This window comes from Rhea americana, unplaced genomic scaffold, assembly GCF_003343005.1.
Source record: "Rhea americana isolate MKP2758 unplaced genomic scaffold, rheAme1 scaffold_129, whole genome shotgun sequence".
NCBI classification, from domain to species: domain Eukaryota; kingdom Metazoa; phylum Chordata; class Aves; order Rheiformes; family Rheidae; genus Rhea; species Rhea americana.
The window spans coordinates 2,572,967-2,590,024 of NW_028185361.1; the positions used below are offsets into that span (position 1 = coordinate 2,572,967).

Below are 17,058 nucleotides of genomic sequence, written 5' to 3' on the forward strand. Positions count from 1 at the left end.
CAGCTTAAACTAGGTTCACTCTAAAGTAAATATTGCCTTATGCTGTTCTTACTTGAACCGCTTCTGGTCATAGAATGAAATGATCTGACGAGTTATCCTTAGGCAAAGAGAGATGTGTGTCACTGCTGAATCTCTCTGGGGGAGTTCCAGTAAAAGAGAGCAAATTCAGGCAAATTTTTCTTAAGGAAGAATGTTAACTTCCTGTTAGCTTTTGACAGAAAATGGAGTTCCTGTAAAATCAAAAATTTCCACAGGAAATAAATAAAGTCTATTTGTTTTTCTTTTATGACTACCATACAGAGCTTTTAGCTCATAAGCATTGCAGTCCAGACGTATGAAAGTCCCCTCTACACACTCTCTTGTGAATAGGATTCCTGATTTGAACTGTGCATAAATGCATAAATGAAGCTTAAATGGCATGTTGCATCATTCATCCAGAGAGCTTTTTCCCATAGAAGCCAAGGAAGTTGGGTATGGAGGCAGGAAATAGTTCCACCTACAGCAATGGGGCAGCTAACGTACACATTATCTCAAGCTGAGACGAATGTAATTCTAGGACATTTCTCAGTTGAAACTTTTAGAGCTATCCCTTCCAATGAATTCGAAGCTGTGAAAATTTGGATTTTCAACCATCTCTAGTCACAAGATGTGTCTGATGGCTACTTGCGGTCATAACTTAAAAAGTGAATGAATGTTCTCTGACCTGATGAAGTTCAGTGACACGCTTGTGAATTGCTATGACCAAAAATAGAATTAGCCTGTACAAGAAAAGTTGCTGTTGTATCAACCCTAGGATGAGTAGTGCAGGAAGTGGCTTGAATCAGCATCATTTCTGTACCAGACTAATGAAGGCATTCAGTGATCAGCCCAATATTCAATGATCAGAACAATAATTCCAGGGAAAYTGTGCATGCACATAAACCCAATGTTTAGGATAATGGCTTAGAACCAAATTAGAAAGTCAGCTTTATTAATTTAGTAAGGTTATTATGCTTTAATAAATATGCATATCCATTTTAATCACAATAATTGATGTTCCATGATGTTACCATTCAGCAAAGAATTTGATTTGGTGTGGGCATATAAATACTGTAGTAGATTATTATTATTTTCTTAACAAGGAATGGTAACGTTAATTATATGGGGAAGGGGTGTTAATTGATTGGATTTTTACCTTCCACCGAAATATTTTCTTCAGTCATAAATTTGCCTGTATTGTTTGGTGYTGCTGGCCTGGAAGAAAGATTTGGCAATGCTTGTTTGGACAGATGACTTCAAGTGATTAGCAACCTGACATCAGAGGCTGGCAGCAGGATGCTAAAAGAATATACTAATGTCCTCCATTTTGACACGCTGGTTCAATTTTGTAATGAGCTGGCACTATTTATGATTCCATTTTTATCTTTTAAATGCCATGACAGATGGTAAGTCCTTCAGCCAACTCTATTGCCATGGAACTGCAGAAAGCATGAAACCTTGGTAATGGTGAAATCAAACCATGCGACATGTCCTCCTAACTATATCTGAGATTTGTCCCATAAATTTCATCAGAGTGATGAGAATGTTGGCTGCTTTCCATTCCTTGGGGAAAGATGAAGCAGCCATAAACCAGAAATAAACAAAAAACAAAATCCCCCAAAGTGCAGAAAAAAAGGACTTCTTGGATGCAATCAGGTTCATTACCTGTGAAATCAAGTGGCACACAACATTTTCAATGTAATTTTCGGTGTATATATATAACCAAGAGCTTTACTCTTGTCTGGTATTCTGTAGAGAATTCTGGATGAATCTTTGCTTTCATGAACAAAGTTGTCCTCTTTAAGTCTTTCACTTAAATATCATTTGAGATGTCATCCACATGACTTCACAGACATCAAAAGAAAGAAAAAAAGTTGATTTCTGAATGAAGCGAACTCACTCCAGCTGCAATTTTTCAGATCTTTTGAGGTAGGGATAAGGTCTTAACTGAATATGCTTTACCTTTTTTAGCATACTATTTATGATCATTATTCTAGCTCCATGCTTGATTTCAGCTAGGTTGCTGACAAGGCAGCCCTTTAACCGTTGGCAAAATAGCATTAGGTCAGTAGAGACAGATGTTTCTAGGTTCCCAGCTGGGAATACTGTCCCCAGTAAACATATTTCTAACTCCTGTATAGTCTCTGGCCTGCCTGTGCTCATTCCCATCTGTTTCATGGCACAGTGCCTGCTTGAGGAGGCCCCAATCATCCGGCATTGGTGAGGGCAGTGAAGGGTTTTAAATGAACAGCCTGGATGAAACAGCTATTCCATGACCTACTCAAGGTCGCTTATATTCAAACCATGCAACAACTGACCCCGTAGTTCTTGGAATACTCCTATGAAATCTGTAGGCAAGGTCTGAGAGCAAGATGAGGCAGATATACTAAGTGTAGCCTGTCCTCATTTCACATATGTAACAGCAGGTTTAGCTCAGTTGGTTAGAGCATGGTGCTGCTAATGCCAAGGTTGTTGGTTCAATCCCTGTATGGGCTATGCTGAGGTTGAACTAGATGATCTCCAGAGGCCCCTTACAACCTTATGATTCTACGATAGGTGCAAGACAGCTAGCTCTCAGATTGTCTGAAATACCCAATGGTACTGTCTAATTCAAGATCAGCTGTGCAAGTGCAGTAAGTGTAGCAACATGTATGCACAGAGCACGGGGTATTGGAGAGCAGGGGGAAAAAGGAGGGATAGGGAACGTGAATATTCTATCACAAAACAGAATTCTTTGCAAAGAAGTCTTGGTCTGACCTATGCCTTTGGTACCATATTCGGGCTCAGACAGAACAAATCTGGGTAAAAACCACTCTCAAGTTTTTGTATGTACTGTGCAGCATATTCACTGAAACACAGYAAAAACCTCTGCAAAAGCAAAACTTTCTCTTATATACTATGTGATATGTGATCTGAAGAACAATGAGATCTTTCCAAGGCAATTTTTGTGTTGATATATCGTCAAAGTATTTTAAGACATAGCATGACAACATACAATATTCTTGCTTTCAAATAAATACATAGGTAGTATCTTGGCAAGGAAACTTAGAATGAATATTGAAGGCTGCAAGACTAGTTTTCTCTTTGTTTTTATGCGCTACAAAATTTGATAATTAATTTCTGCAGCACATACTCTTACTTTTGTAGTAAATKCCCATACTCAATTGATAGGCCTCCAACACATTTTTCTCCAGCCTTGGATACTATTAGCTTTCTCTTGTTTAGAAAAGGAAAATTAACTCTAGCAAAAAAATGAATCTTTAATATATTTAAGGAAATTTTTCTGCTTTGAAGAGAAATATAAGAGTATAGGCTGCTATTAACAAAAATTCCCAGCATGGAATAACAACTTTGCATCTGACCCAWTGACAAATTCAGTACAGAATTCTGACTCATTGATAAATACACAGTATGGATAATTACATTTTTCAAATTAACCTAYCAGCTTACATAATTCTGTCCAATATCTACTGCAGAATCTTAGAGTTTCAGTGATTTTTTTGCCTGAGTTTTGTAAAGAAACATAAATCAGTCCCTCTGAATATAAAGAAATTCACAGATAAAACTAGTACTTAAATAAACTTGCGAAGTGTGATGAGGATGGATCTCTGTGCTTCTTTTCCCACCTTGCTTTTAAAAATAGTTTTGGCACTAGTAGGTATGAAGGGCTTGTATCAGTGAACAACCCCATTGTCTGGGCAGACTATGTATTTACACACCTTTTCCTGTATGTTGTAGACAAAGTCATGACTTTTACTGAGCTGCCACCACAATGTACCCAATTGAAGATAACCTTGATGATGTGTACAAACATCTGCATCTGGRCCAGAAGGTCCAAGAAACCTGTTAATCACCCCCATCATTTTTTATATCTGCTTCCTCTGTATCTGAGCTGGAAGATTAGAACAGCTCCKTTGTGATGGCTGACACTGATCCTCAAAGTCACTACCCTGGCTACTAGTCAAATTCGTGCAGACACAGTGTCAGTCCTGCCATGACTTGGCCATCTGCTTCCACRTTCTAAAGTCACACACACCTGTCCCACAGTTTGGGTTTGAGCTAGACCAATTCCAGTTCTTCATGTGTTCTGCAGCATCACTACAGGCAAATCCTGTAGTSACGGTATATATTACTGTTTCGTTTCAATACATGGTGAATCAAGAACACATGCTGAAGGCTGCCTTGCCTCTCTTTGCCAGATTCATCATCAGCAATGGACTGAGGACTAAGCATGGGACATTCACGATCTTCTTGGAGGCAGTCGACCAAGCTTTACCCACTCTATCTAGGAATATGGGGTTAAGATTAGTGGAAGGCGCTATGGCACTCCTTTCTCCTGATGTCCTGCAGCTTTCAGACCCAGACACTGCCAAAGAAAACCTTACCTTCCTCTTGGCTCAGGTCCCCCAAAATGGTCATCTGTATTATCAAGGGGCTGTGCTACTGCAGCACAATTTCACCCAGCAAGATGTGGACAACATGGATGTTGCATATAAACACCGAGGTGGGAATTCCCAGATTGACAGATTTACATTTGTTGCAACAGATAGGACTAATCAAGGCTTCATCGTGAATGGGAGGGTGCAGATCGAGCCAGTGGCATTCACCATTCAGGCAAGTGTGGCCACAGGCCTTCTTAAAAAAAGATGTGTAATATGATAAGGTACAAAATGTAGTGATTTGACTAGGCTTAGAATTGGTATTTTCTTGCTGCAGTTAATGATCCAACTGAAATATTTATAGAGGGCAAGATTTGGTCTGTCAGTAATTAATCTTGAGAACAAATCACCACAATGCATTACTCAGGTAAAGAAGTCTATATAGTGCAAACAAAGAGCTTACACTTAAGAGGAAAAAGGCATCCACTTATACTTGCAAATATTTTCTAAAAGGAATTTCAATCCTAAAACTTAGTCTAACTATGGCAAGCAATTTCTTCCTCCTCTGTTTTCCCATTTGGTGCTTTTCCACTAGTCTCATGTGACAGATATTAGGATGACAACTGACTGGTGKGTTGCAGGAATCTTGAATTACAGCCACTACTTCACTCCTACAGCCAGTTGTCCTTCTGAGAGTTTTAAGGTGCCTGCTCTGATTCCTCCCTCCCTTACTAGGATCTTTCTGTTCCCTTTCCATTCCTTTCATTTTTAAGTTCTTTCTACTGTGTCACAAGCTCAGATGGCCTTGCTACGACTTCTTYTACGTATCTGGCATGTTTTAATATGCAAAACAAGCCTGGTTGCATTGTATGTCAGGAGTCTGTAAGTTTCAAAATACTGATACTAACAAAGAGGCAGTAGCTCTTAACTTCTCCTGACRGTAAAGCCATCAGGTTGTGTAAGGAACAAGGAGTGTCATTGCATCGGAAAAATGAGATATGGAAAGYGCAACAGCAACCATTGTTGTGGGATACTGAAAGCTAGAAGACATATCAGAAGTTGTGRAAGGTAGCACAGACTGAACAGGACATTTTGGGCACATCTATAATTGTGATTATCATAATTCACAGATTTCCCTGCTTGTCATGGTAGTCCCTGCTTGTGAAATAGAGGTGAGAGACCTTTGCTGGAGTTTTCATTTGCTATTAGAAAAAGATACCGAAAAAAAGGAGGAGTATGGGGAGTAGGGGAGATCAGGACAGAGGTGCACAGAACATCCTGTTGCCCTCACTGGCATGTGTTGTATCCCTCTATGTGCAGCAAGCAACTAGGCAATCTGGACCTGGAAACCTCTCATGGGAAGTAGTATTTACCTGGAGCTCAGATTTCCTCCGGAGCAGACTGCTAGCCAGAATGACTATTGCATTCCTGAGCACACTCTTGTGCTTTCAGTAAAGGTAGTAGTGGCAAGAAGCATGCCGATTCTGTAAAACAAATGTACATTTCTCTAACTTTGATTTAGGTGGACCATATGGACAAAATGGCACCAAAAATTATTCATCTCCATTGCTTTACTGATGTAGAACTGCTAAAGAATGGCAATTACGGGATCTATATTACTGCTAGGTCCCTGAARGCATCTGATCCCAATACAGAAGATGACAAAATAATTTTTAAGATTTTACGAGGTCCTCATTATGGCTACCTGGAAAATATAACCACAGGTACTGTGTCCTATAATCTCTATATTYTAGGATTTGCTGGAACAAATTAAAAAAACCTATCTATTTACTTGATAAAGGGAGCCAAATTTTCCCAGAAAAMCTTGGGCAAGGTTGCAATATGTTAAGAAATCTTCTGTATCAAAACCTAAATGTCATGTTAATCATGAATGCTCACACTGTWTGAGCAGATTATTAAGAACTGCAACTCAGAAACTGTTTTTCGGAAGCCTGAAATACCAACATAGCAAGTAGCAAAACTATAATATAGCATGCCTACAGTGAGSTTTATGTCAAGGGAAGAAATGATGAACACCAAACTTGGTCATCTGATAAACACATCACATGAGAATGAATTGGTAGGGACTTTTAATGGGCTAGGATGTTGCTGCATAATTATAAAAACAGCTTTCTGGAAGTTCAGAGTTTTCTAAGAGTTTAACAATGTTGAAAATAGTCTTTRTGAAAGATGTGATTTTTGCTTAACAGCCTTCTGAGTCGCCTGTGTCTGTTCTTTCTGTTCTTTCCCAGGTGGTTTTATCTACGAAGGATTTAGCCAAAAGGATTTAAACAGTAAAATTGTACTTTATGTCATCAATCCACTGCAGGAAGTGAATTCAGATGACCTGGAGTTTCAAGTCACAGATCCCRATGGAAATTCAGGAGTCCCCCAAATGTAACTTTGATCTTCTGCTTTAAGCACTGTAATGCATTGTGCATTTCACCTGTCAGCCTCTGCRACAGCTTCTGCCATAGGTCAAATGAGTCACTGCTGGATTTGCAGCTGAGCAGAAGTTAAAGTAGTTACAGTTTCAAATACTTAAATTCCTTTTTTGTTGTTGTTGTTAAAGAATAAAGAAGGTTTCTCCCCTTCAGGATGGGGGAAAGGGCTAATTTCAAGTCAAACTGGATACATTTCTCCTGGTATCTGAACCTGGTGCCTTATGGCCTACAAGGCCTCACAGAAAGATAAAATGGAATATAACATAAGTGAGAATTAGGCCTACAATATCTGGAGAGCTGAGATGCTGGCATAGGGACAGGCCTGTTGCTTCCTGTACATGCTCCTGCAGCTGGAGGTCACTCTTGTCCTGTGCTAGCAGTAACAAGCATGGGATTACAACAAAGGGGAAACTCTCAAGCTGTAAAAGCTGTATGTTACATTTTTGCATGAGAGCACTGAAAGAAGAAGGTGGAGAGCACAAATCATCCTTTTTGTTGTGTACTTCTAATATTTTGAACAGGCATATCATCAAAATATCTCTTTGACATAAGATAAATCTACTGTATGAAAATTAGAGACTGAGGGATCATCTGAGCTGTACTTTGATAATAATGGCCAAAAGTAATAGTAGTTCCACTGACCGTTTCTCTTTATTTCTGAAAATGGGACTGAATGTTCAATCAATTTAGTTAATCTGAAGTAATCAAAAAACCCAGAAAACTATTTCCATATGCCAAATTGCCTATCCACAAGCCTGGCATCATGGAGAGGGGGAAAGTGGAAGGAGGAGATAGCTGGCTTCAAGCTTCAGGCTCTCTGTAGAGCACTTCCCGGTATGCTAGAGGATGGAGACAACATTTCCACAGTTACACACTATGCCAAAAGATGTCCCTGTAGTCAAACACATCTAGATACAGCTAGCACTGTGCTCGGCTCACTTCCCAGTTGCATCATATTTGTTCAGAAACACACTGATATTAAACCCATCACTAAAATGCAGCCACTACATGCGGGAAAGTATGGGTTCCTGCATATCGATAGCAATACATTATATACTTTTAGGGAGTGAAAAGAGGGAAACCACTCTTCGTATAGAAAATACAAGTTTCAGAGAAGTAGACCGTACTTATTACCTGCACCAGACTTTGGAACAAAGGAGAATTTTGCTTTTAAGAAAAAGTCCATGCTTTTAGTACTGCATTTAAAAGCTGGTGACAGATTTGTTTGAATGGTTTATCATCTAATTGTCTCTGAGTCAAAAGACAAGTTTGATTTGCAAGCTGATAGTACTGAAATTAAATCACAACTTTTATTTGAATGCTACTAGACTACACCTGGCACACTCTTTGGTAAACAGAAAATAAATCAGCTTCTAAATGAGTTGTCTTTCCCAGGGTATCAGAAAATCTAGGAAGATAAGAGAGACCGTCAATTAATGTTAGAGCTATTCAAACCCTGAAAAGTCTAGAACTTTGTTTTAGAAAAGCTCAATTAGATTTATAATTAGCATAGCCCATTTTCCTTCTTTCTGCTGCCTTTCATTCATCTCTGACTCTCACTGTTTTTTACCGCAGCTTTTCAAAAGGTTGTTTCAACAGGATATGTTTATCAGCCACTGTCTGCAGCATGCAGTCCTCTGAGGTTCAGTCATGTTCCCTCACAAGCAATTCCAAAGTTCATTATGTGAGAGGTCTGGAATCCGCTGCTTCTTTGTGAGAAGAAAGTAGAGAGAAAATTAATATTAAGGGAGTGGGGAGAACAGTGGATGTGTCAATGAACTGCTGGAGCGGCCCTGTATACTAGAGGAGGAGGGAATGAGTTAGAGGAGAGTGGAAGAAAGGTGGGAAGAAGGGAAAATATTGCAGAGGTAGTACCAGGAACTGACTTAAAGAAAGTCACACAGATGGAGGGACCCAGGAAGAAGCATTGTAGCTTATCATGGCTGATCTTATTTTATGGCCAAACTTCTCTTTTCAAAGAGAAATCTCTGCTATGAATCTTCTCTCTGGCTTTGAGATGATGTTCAGGGTTGTTTTGGGGTAGACAGGGATTCAATTAGAAGATGTATTAACTGCTTCTCTCTCTTTATAATCAGCCAAATCACAAAAATTTGTTGATTTGAAGACAAAGACTTAGTATGTTTATTGGCTGAATCAACACTCAAGAAAGAAAGAAATGTCAGTTTACTGAACCTTCAGGCAGCAGGGGGTGGAGATTTGAGAGTAGGTTGCTTTTTTCACATAGGTTTTCCTTCCTTTCCCCACAGACTGGAACTAAGGTGGTCTCGAATTGAAATGCAACAGACTGAATATGAAGTGTGCGAGAATGCAGGAATGGTGTCACTGAAAATCAGCAGGGCAGGACACTCTGCAGACTCTGCCTTTATTGCAGTGAAGGTAAAGCTAAAAAAATAAGACTTCAATGGAATTTAATAATAAACAATAGAGCCAGTTAATTTCCTCCTCTGATTTAAAAGATATTTCAGTAATCTGCCAAAAGGTTATTCAGTTCAAATTAGATTTGCCAGGATGTTGTCCTTGGCAAAACAACCGGCTGAAAATTTTCTCATAAACAGTTTTAAGGGGAAATGCTCGTTAACATACACGGGGATGTTTCGGAGCTTTATTTCAAATTTTATGAACTTCTGTGAAGCAGCAGGCAGTTTTCTCTGGTATCCTGCTTGGGAGGCTAGGTTTCTATTTTGGAATCCCTGATGGGTCTTGAGACTTATTTTCTTGCTTACACTGAGAAGCATAGGAGCTATGGGAGCTTCAGCTCCACAGTGTAAACCAATGTCTGGCACTTCTCCCCACCATTTCCCTGCCATCTAGCTAGGAAATGACCCAGGGGACACTGAAACCTTGGGTAAGAGGCTCTGTTTTGTACCATGAAAATTCTGCTGAGAGGTGAAGATTTTTAATATTTTTGTAAAACATGTTTTGTGCAAATTACCTTTACAATTTTTTTCCCCCATAAAAAAGAAATTGCAAGTTTTTACTGGCTCCTCTTGCTAGTAAAATCCTCACACAGTCTCCCTCACAGTGTCTTATGATTATAACCCTAACTAGAAATAAAAGTTTCATTTTTATTCCACTGAAGTCTGCTGGAGTTTTGCCATCGACTTCAGTCAATGTTTCCATCGATATATAATAGGTAGATTTTTCTAGTTATTCTTCATGAACACCAGTGACTTTGCTTGTAGCTAAACTAAAAAGATCAAGCAAACTGCACCTATGAGCAAGAAGGCAGCATGGAAGCTAGTGTCCTCTGTTGGCCTCCTGCAGAAATTGTTGGAGGCACAGGCATCCTCACACTTCTGCTTGGATGTGCTCGTGCCTATCCYGACTAGTTACTGGGGCTGACAGGCAGCCCAGCGTGCAAACTCTTCTTTCCCTTAGCAGAAATAGGGGCAAAAGGAGGCCTTACAGAGGATCCAGTGGGGGAGCACAGCCAAGCCCATGTTGCAGGGCAGCAAGGTGCTCTTTCAGGAAGCTGCTGTGTGCCTGTGCAGGAGGCAGCTGTGACTAGGTACCCAGGCTGAACAGCACTGCTGTGTAGTGCAGTTTAGCAGCAATTCAAGAGGTGAGGAGAGAAACTTTTAAGATGAGCAAACCTTCTTGATTATGTGTTTTAAACCRTGAGCCAGGCTAAGCTGATGCCCAGATTGGCATGTCTTTCTGGGGCTCTGTGAAGAGACACAGCAGCTTCAGCACCCAGCAGAACACACTGGCTTGTGAAATAGGTAACAGCATGGCATTTACTGTTTGATTTCTYCTCAGATCAACGAAATATCTGCTGTGCTGGGAAAAGACTTTACCGTGACTCCCTCTAAGCTTGTTCAGTTTGATCCAGGTATGAACCARTGTGCTAGCTAATTTTAAAATAAACTCAATGATTTGTGAAAGCTGCCATTTTGGAGTGTGAAACCTGTTACATTTATAGCTAGAGAAGCTGTACAGGACTTGGGGTCATTTGCTGAAAGTGCAGTGGGCCTCCTTTGTGAATCAGCATCCTTACTTCTTTGGGTGAGATGATACATGATCTCTTTRTTCCAGTTAAAATATCAAAAGTGCTGTAAGGGTGTTTCCTACTCTCCCCACAGCCGGGTGAGGAAGGACTTGTCCTGACCTGAGCTGTGAGATGCTTTAAAGATGTGAAATATGTTATGAGAGGTCTAGGAAGCTCTTCAAATTTACACGAGCTTGAGAACAATTTGTTATGCAAAGTGCCTAAGACCAGAAGGGTATAACACAACCTGAAAGTTGTCAGACCTGCATGGTAATCACCATAGGAGTATGACCTTGGCTGAGACTGCAAATAGCCACAAATAAGAGCAACTATATTAACAGAAGTGGCCTGATTCTTGCTGTGAGAGTATTGATACTAAAAGCGAACAAAAACGTGAACGTGTTTTCTTGAAGAAAGCTTCCTCTGTTCTGCAGTCTTTATTACTGTCATGTTTCAGGTGTGCCTCTGGTGTCCAGAGAACAAGCAGCACCATTCTGAAACTTAGCTTCATCCACAGAATTTGGCTTTGCCCATGTAAACAGATTATCCAGGCATGAAAACCTATTTACTATCATAATCACTTCCTTTACATGTGGAAGCTGGAATTTTTAGAAGACATTCTGTAGACAACAATTCGAGGCCTAGGACTTGAATTTAGAATATGGAGTCCCTGGAGTCTGGATGCTGCCTGTAATGCCAGCAGAGATTACGCCAAGGCTGCCAGGAGTAAGATTTCCGTGACAGAAAGTCACAGTGACTACAGAGAAGACAAAATACATTGCCTTTGATGACATCTGGCACTTATTTGATCATAAAAAACAGTCTGAGCACTTATCTGCTTCTTGAAAGCAGATATGGGAATATAAGTCTGTTCCAGCCAGTGCCTGGAGATTTTTACAGTAGAACGTCAGGGCTTTTTATGCAGAACTCCATGCCATGGATGAAATATCTACCTCTGCTTTCTAGGCTATCTCATAGAAAAATCTCTAGCTTTAAGTTCAGTTAAAGTTGAGTTACAACTGTGACAGTTTCAGAAACACTTCTTTATAACCTGTAAAAGTTATGTAGAAGTGTAGAATAAGCAACTGTTGGTTAATTTTCAGAGATGGGTAAAGGAGGGCATTTAGGCAGACAGTAATAAAAAAATGGAGGAAATAAGAAAATCTGCTCTGATCGCCATTACTTTTGGAACACCTATGAAACCTCCGAAACTAGTAAGCCACTMTCCCAGAGGACCTTTTGTTTAGCATTTTTTTTTATTTTAATTAGAAGAAGCAAGAAAGACTAGAGAACAGTGGAAAAAATATTTCATATCATGCTTACCTGTAATTCCAGCTCTGTTCTTCTTAATACACTTAAGCTTGTCAATTTTTGGACTGAAATGGCTCGAGATTGTTGCAAAGACATTTTTTGTGCAAGGCCATATATTTCTTCTCCTAGCACAGGATAGGCCAAAGTACTGCTACTGTCTTTCTGATCACAGTGGTGAGCCCCATGAAGTAACTGTGAATGTGTATAAGAGAGATGCACAGTGTCCCCCCTCTCAGTTGCACCAGCTTGGTTCCCTGACACAAGCTTTTTAGATGGTCTCTTTGAGAGTCCTTTGTTTAGGCTTAACCTGGAAGGATCCCTCCAAACTCTTACAGCCAGGACAACATCAATTTCTTAGACCTTAATTTGAGAGTCTTGATTCTTATTAATTAGTACTGACCTACTTAGTAATGTGATAGATTTGTTTTATAAATAAACTTCATCTACACCAAGTGATTATACACATTAGATTGAAATCAATAAATTACAAATGAAGTTTAAGAGCAGAAGATCCTACTCAGACTAATGGGACTGTTTGTATTGAGCTCATAATTTGGTAAGAAAGATCCAGCTGAGAGGGAGGAAGGAAATGAAGCTTAGGAGAGTTAGCAAAATCATATAGAAAAATCTTTATACAATGTTAAATGTGTTTTTGATATTAACTCTCTGTATGTTTATGCTGACATTGTGATGCAAAAACAGTTCCTGAAATGTTTCTATGACAGCAATGTCTATTTTGAGATGTTTCTCTCCTGCAGCATTTGACTGTTCCCAATTTCTGAAGCCTTTCAGCTAATAACTAGCCTAGTTCTTTACCTTAGAATGATCTTTGCTCATTTCCACTAGTGTAAATCTGAAGTAGCCTAGTTAAGACAAGCAATTGAGTCAAAATTTTGTAACTAAGTACAAAATCTGCATTCTAAAAATTTCTAATTAGAGCCAATATATTCATTGATCAATATGCAAATATTTTAAATAATTGCTTTGTCTCTAAAATTCAACTTTCAAGATAAAAAAGCATATGCTATATTTCCTTTTTAAAATTACAATGGAAGCCCTAAATATATGTGTTGTAACCATCATCTCTCATGACTAAAGCAGCTTTTTGTCACAGTGTATGCATTTGATTTGAATCCTCATTCTCTGGGAACAAATTTGGTCTTAGTGTTATTTAGGAGAACAGCAGGAGTCCAGTCAGTTGGTAGGAGCACAATAGCATACACAAGCTACATCATTCTAACTATAGACATGTTAATTAATATATTTATTTGACAGATTGATTGAAATAGCAGTTAAAGAGTGATTAAAATGTTTATTTCTGTTAGGAATGTCAACCAAGACGTGGAATATAGCAATTACCTATGACGGTTTAGAGGAAGATGATGAAGTCTTTGAAGTAGTTCTGAGCTCCCCTGTGAATGCCATTCTTGGCACTAGGACAAAAGCTGTCGTGAAAATTTTGGATTCAAAAGGAGGTATTCTATTTCAATCTTCGTCTTTAAAATCTGGAACAATCTTGGCTGTAGCTACCTAGCTATTGCAGCTACTTATTTTCAGTAAAAAGTGTTGCCAATAATTACGTTAATATCAAAATGCAAAGTTTCTTTTTAGGGAGAACAGGCTTGACAGTTGCACACTCACTATTTTCTCACAAAACCATGTTTCTCCTCTTAGGAAATGGAGTTTGGAGAAAGCAGCAAGTAAAAAATCGGAAAGGTGGTAGTGGGGAAACAAATCACTCTTCCTAATGACAAGATATCAGTTCTCATTTATTAAAAAAAACGAATCCAGGTCCACTAGAGTTGGTTTCTGGTGACTGTGTAACTGTTGTAACACTGTTATACAATTTATTTTCCTTTCAGAAAAGAAAACTAACAAGTAAACCCTGCCCTTAAAAATAATTTTTATAACATTCTACAAACACAGTTCACAACACTGCAGCATACAGCAGTGATTATTACAGAGTTTAGGCCATTCTTTGCTTATTATTGTTGTGCTTTTCAGTGATCAGCTATGGCATGCCTTAAAGTTGAAACAATAGTAGAAAAATACAAATTACCAGCAAAGCAGCTGAGCTTTCTGAAAGCCGAAGAATTTATCCTTTCTGATGCTCAGTGAAACAGTATTTTAAATACATATGTGACAATAGGTTACATTTCACTTTACCAAAATTCCTTTTAAAAGTTTATATATGGTTTCTCTTTAACTCTGATGATTTAAATTAGGAGTTAGTTGACACACTAGTGTGGAAGAACAATTGTGCCATGAGTTTCTGCAGAGAAACGTGGCGGGACAAGATAGAGTATCACCAACACTAGTTAAAGATACCCCTCCCTGTCTAAACAAATCCAAACCCAAACCACAGTTTATGTATGAAAATATGTATCTTCAGTTCATACTTGATAGAGATTCTGATTGGTGGTGAGATGGATATATTATGTGCAATAACATATATATACAGGTGGTAGTTGCACAGACAGTTGTAGTCATAATTAAGCAAACTGCATAAATGAGGATGACTGAACAAATCAACCACATCAAGTGAAAAAATCATCCAACTTTTAATGACAAGCTGTTTACATGCCCATGTCAGTGTGACCACTTATCTGCTCATGGAGTTAGAACTGACCATCTGCCATTTTTATGCTTTCAGGTCAGTGCAGCTCTTTCCATTCCTCTGGCCAAAATAAGCACAGCTTCTGGGGAAGAGGCACACTATTTCCAGTTTCCTCAGGCTCCTCATCACCTTCCAGGCCTGGCAGCATTCACTTGGAAGGGATCCCATCATCTCCTTCCAAAAGGATCATAGAGCATAGACGGGACACACTGCAGGAACACAGCTTGGCAAATCGGTCAAGGACAAGGCTGAGAGTGATTGGAAACGGCAGAATAGTAAGACATTTCTATTGTGATGGACTGATTTACGAGCTCTTTGGGATTTGGTATCTTCATTTAGTTGCTATATTTTAGCGGTGATTCTACCTAACTACACAGTAACCATAAAATACCTGAGTTTGCTCTAAGTCAGATTTGAGAACTATTTCAAAATATGGGGAAAAAAAAAGAGAAATTCCTAATTTTGAAGAAGTGTTTGTGAGAGCAAGGAAAGAAAACACAGTTGAGGTAGTCTCATCAAGAAACTAACCTGAGTAATTATGCAGTTTCAAATCCTGTCTAATCTATGGGTCTGCTAAAAGAAAGAAGCAGGGTTTTGTTGAAGTCATTGTAGCTAGGACCAATGTATAGAAGCTGTGCATCTGGTGCTGAAGTTGTAAAGCTGAAAATATAGTTTAAACAGGGAACAGTTACTTCAAAGTTGCCTGCTGAGCTTCCCTCTTTAGATTGGTTTATACTAGCTTAGTTAAGCAGTTTAGTAACGTTCCACTATGATCTTAAAAGAACCTGTATAAAGACACTCTTAATGGGTGATTTTTAATAGCTGTTTTCAGATGACATCTGTTTCCATTCTCAGAGCAAAAGAACTAAAAGCAAGATATGTTCTGCATGACTCGATAGCCTAGATTACGCAATGAATCTTTCATATAGTTGTTTGGTTTCTATAATGCATGGATCTTCCCATCTCATTTTGCTATTTACCTTTTTCAGGTTCATCCTTCATCTGTAGTTAGAAATGGAACTGACGTGGTTTTCAAAGTAAGAGTATTATGAGTATTTGCTCATTCATTTCTGACTTCTTCCTGACTCTGTTCTTTCCAAGTTCTATGTAGAGCAACTAGTTAATAATTCATTCATGATTAATATTTTATTGTTGTGTCTTTCTTTCTTTTTGATGTTATTTCCCCTTGATTTACAACTATTTTTTAATTCCTTTTTATTTTTTGTGGGGTTTATTGAAGATTTGCTGATAAATGGTAATCTTCTCTTTTCCCTCTCCTATTTTGTGTGTGTGCACGTATGTGTATTACTGTAAAACCAAGTATCACGGGATGGTAGCACTCAGAATAGAGGAAGACTCTTCATCAGCTAAAGCAAACAACAAGGCTGAAGTGTTGGTAATTAACCAAGCACAGCCACAGATAGATACAATCACCTCTAGGAAGACAGAAATCCCACAGGCTGATAAAGCAGAACTGGCATCTGAACCAAGCTCTAGCCATCAGGTATGAAACCTTTAGTGTCACAGGCATTTTCACCATCTGTTTTCAGTCACGCTGTTTTCCAAAATGATTTAACACCTCTGAGATCTGCAGCCTAACTCTTCCCACTCCAAAACTGAGTTTATCCAACATACAGATGAATTAACAACTCAGTCTTGTAGACTTTTCATGTTATGAAGATCTAACATTAAGAGCTATTTCATCAGTTCCATGTAGCTTGTTTGGTTTGCGTAATTATTTTGCTTCAAATGTGCGAATACTGTTCCCTTTTCCAGAACTTTTTCACCTTTCCAAAGGCCTGCACATCAGATTTAAAGGGGCTGTTGCATTATGAAGAAAGCACTCAAAAGCTGTATCAGTGTGATGGAATAATATGGAAGGTCTGGAATTCCCAAAGCAAGGTAAAATTGCTGCCATTAGCATGCATCAAAACACGCGTTACAAAAAAAGCTCAGCAAAGCAGTAACCACATATAAGCCAATCTATAGAGTTCTTTTGGAAAAATATTGTTAGTTATTTGATACAACTTGGAAAAAAATCATTCTCTTCCTTAGTACATTCAGTTTATGTTCTGCATGTAAAGAGATGATTTTAATGTTTTTTCACTGAAAGGAATTCAAGTAATCTAATGTGATCCTATCTGGCTATCTTTAGATAGTACGGATCTCAAGATTTATTTAGAAAAATATTTAGAATGAAATGGTGTGTAACATCAGAAGAAAGATCAGAAAAATGTTAAAAGAATAATAAATATTGATAATGAAGGATACAGTTCCCAG

The 17,058-nt window shown here is 38.7% G+C and overlaps 1 protein-coding gene across 3 annotated transcripts in view; it reads left to right on the top strand.

Moving 5' to 3' along the window:
- FREM1 (FRAS1 related extracellular matrix 1) overlaps window positions 1–17,058 on the top strand; it is a 70,110-nt gene that overhangs the window by 42,133 nt on the left and 10,919 nt on the right. For all 3 annotated transcript variants that reach the window (XM_085326243.1, XM_085326245.1, XM_085326244.1), the window contains exons 25-34: window positions 4,218–4,632; window positions 5,920–6,121; window positions 6,650–6,794; window positions 9,109–9,238; window positions 10,622–10,694; window positions 13,487–13,636; window positions 14,815–15,053; window positions 15,768–15,815; window positions 16,100–16,282; window positions 16,555–16,680. In XM_085326243.1, coding sequence (XP_085182369.1) covers window positions 4,218–4,632; window positions 5,920–6,121; window positions 6,650–6,794; window positions 9,109–9,238; window positions 10,622–10,694; window positions 13,487–13,636; window positions 14,815–15,053; window positions 15,768–15,815; window positions 16,100–16,282; window positions 16,555–16,680 — 1,711 coding nt within the window. The remainder of the gene's footprint in view (window positions 1–4,217; window positions 4,633–5,919; window positions 6,122–6,649; window positions 6,795–9,108; window positions 9,239–10,621; window positions 10,695–13,486; window positions 13,637–14,814; window positions 15,054–15,767; window positions 15,816–16,099; window positions 16,283–16,554; window positions 16,681–17,058) is intronic.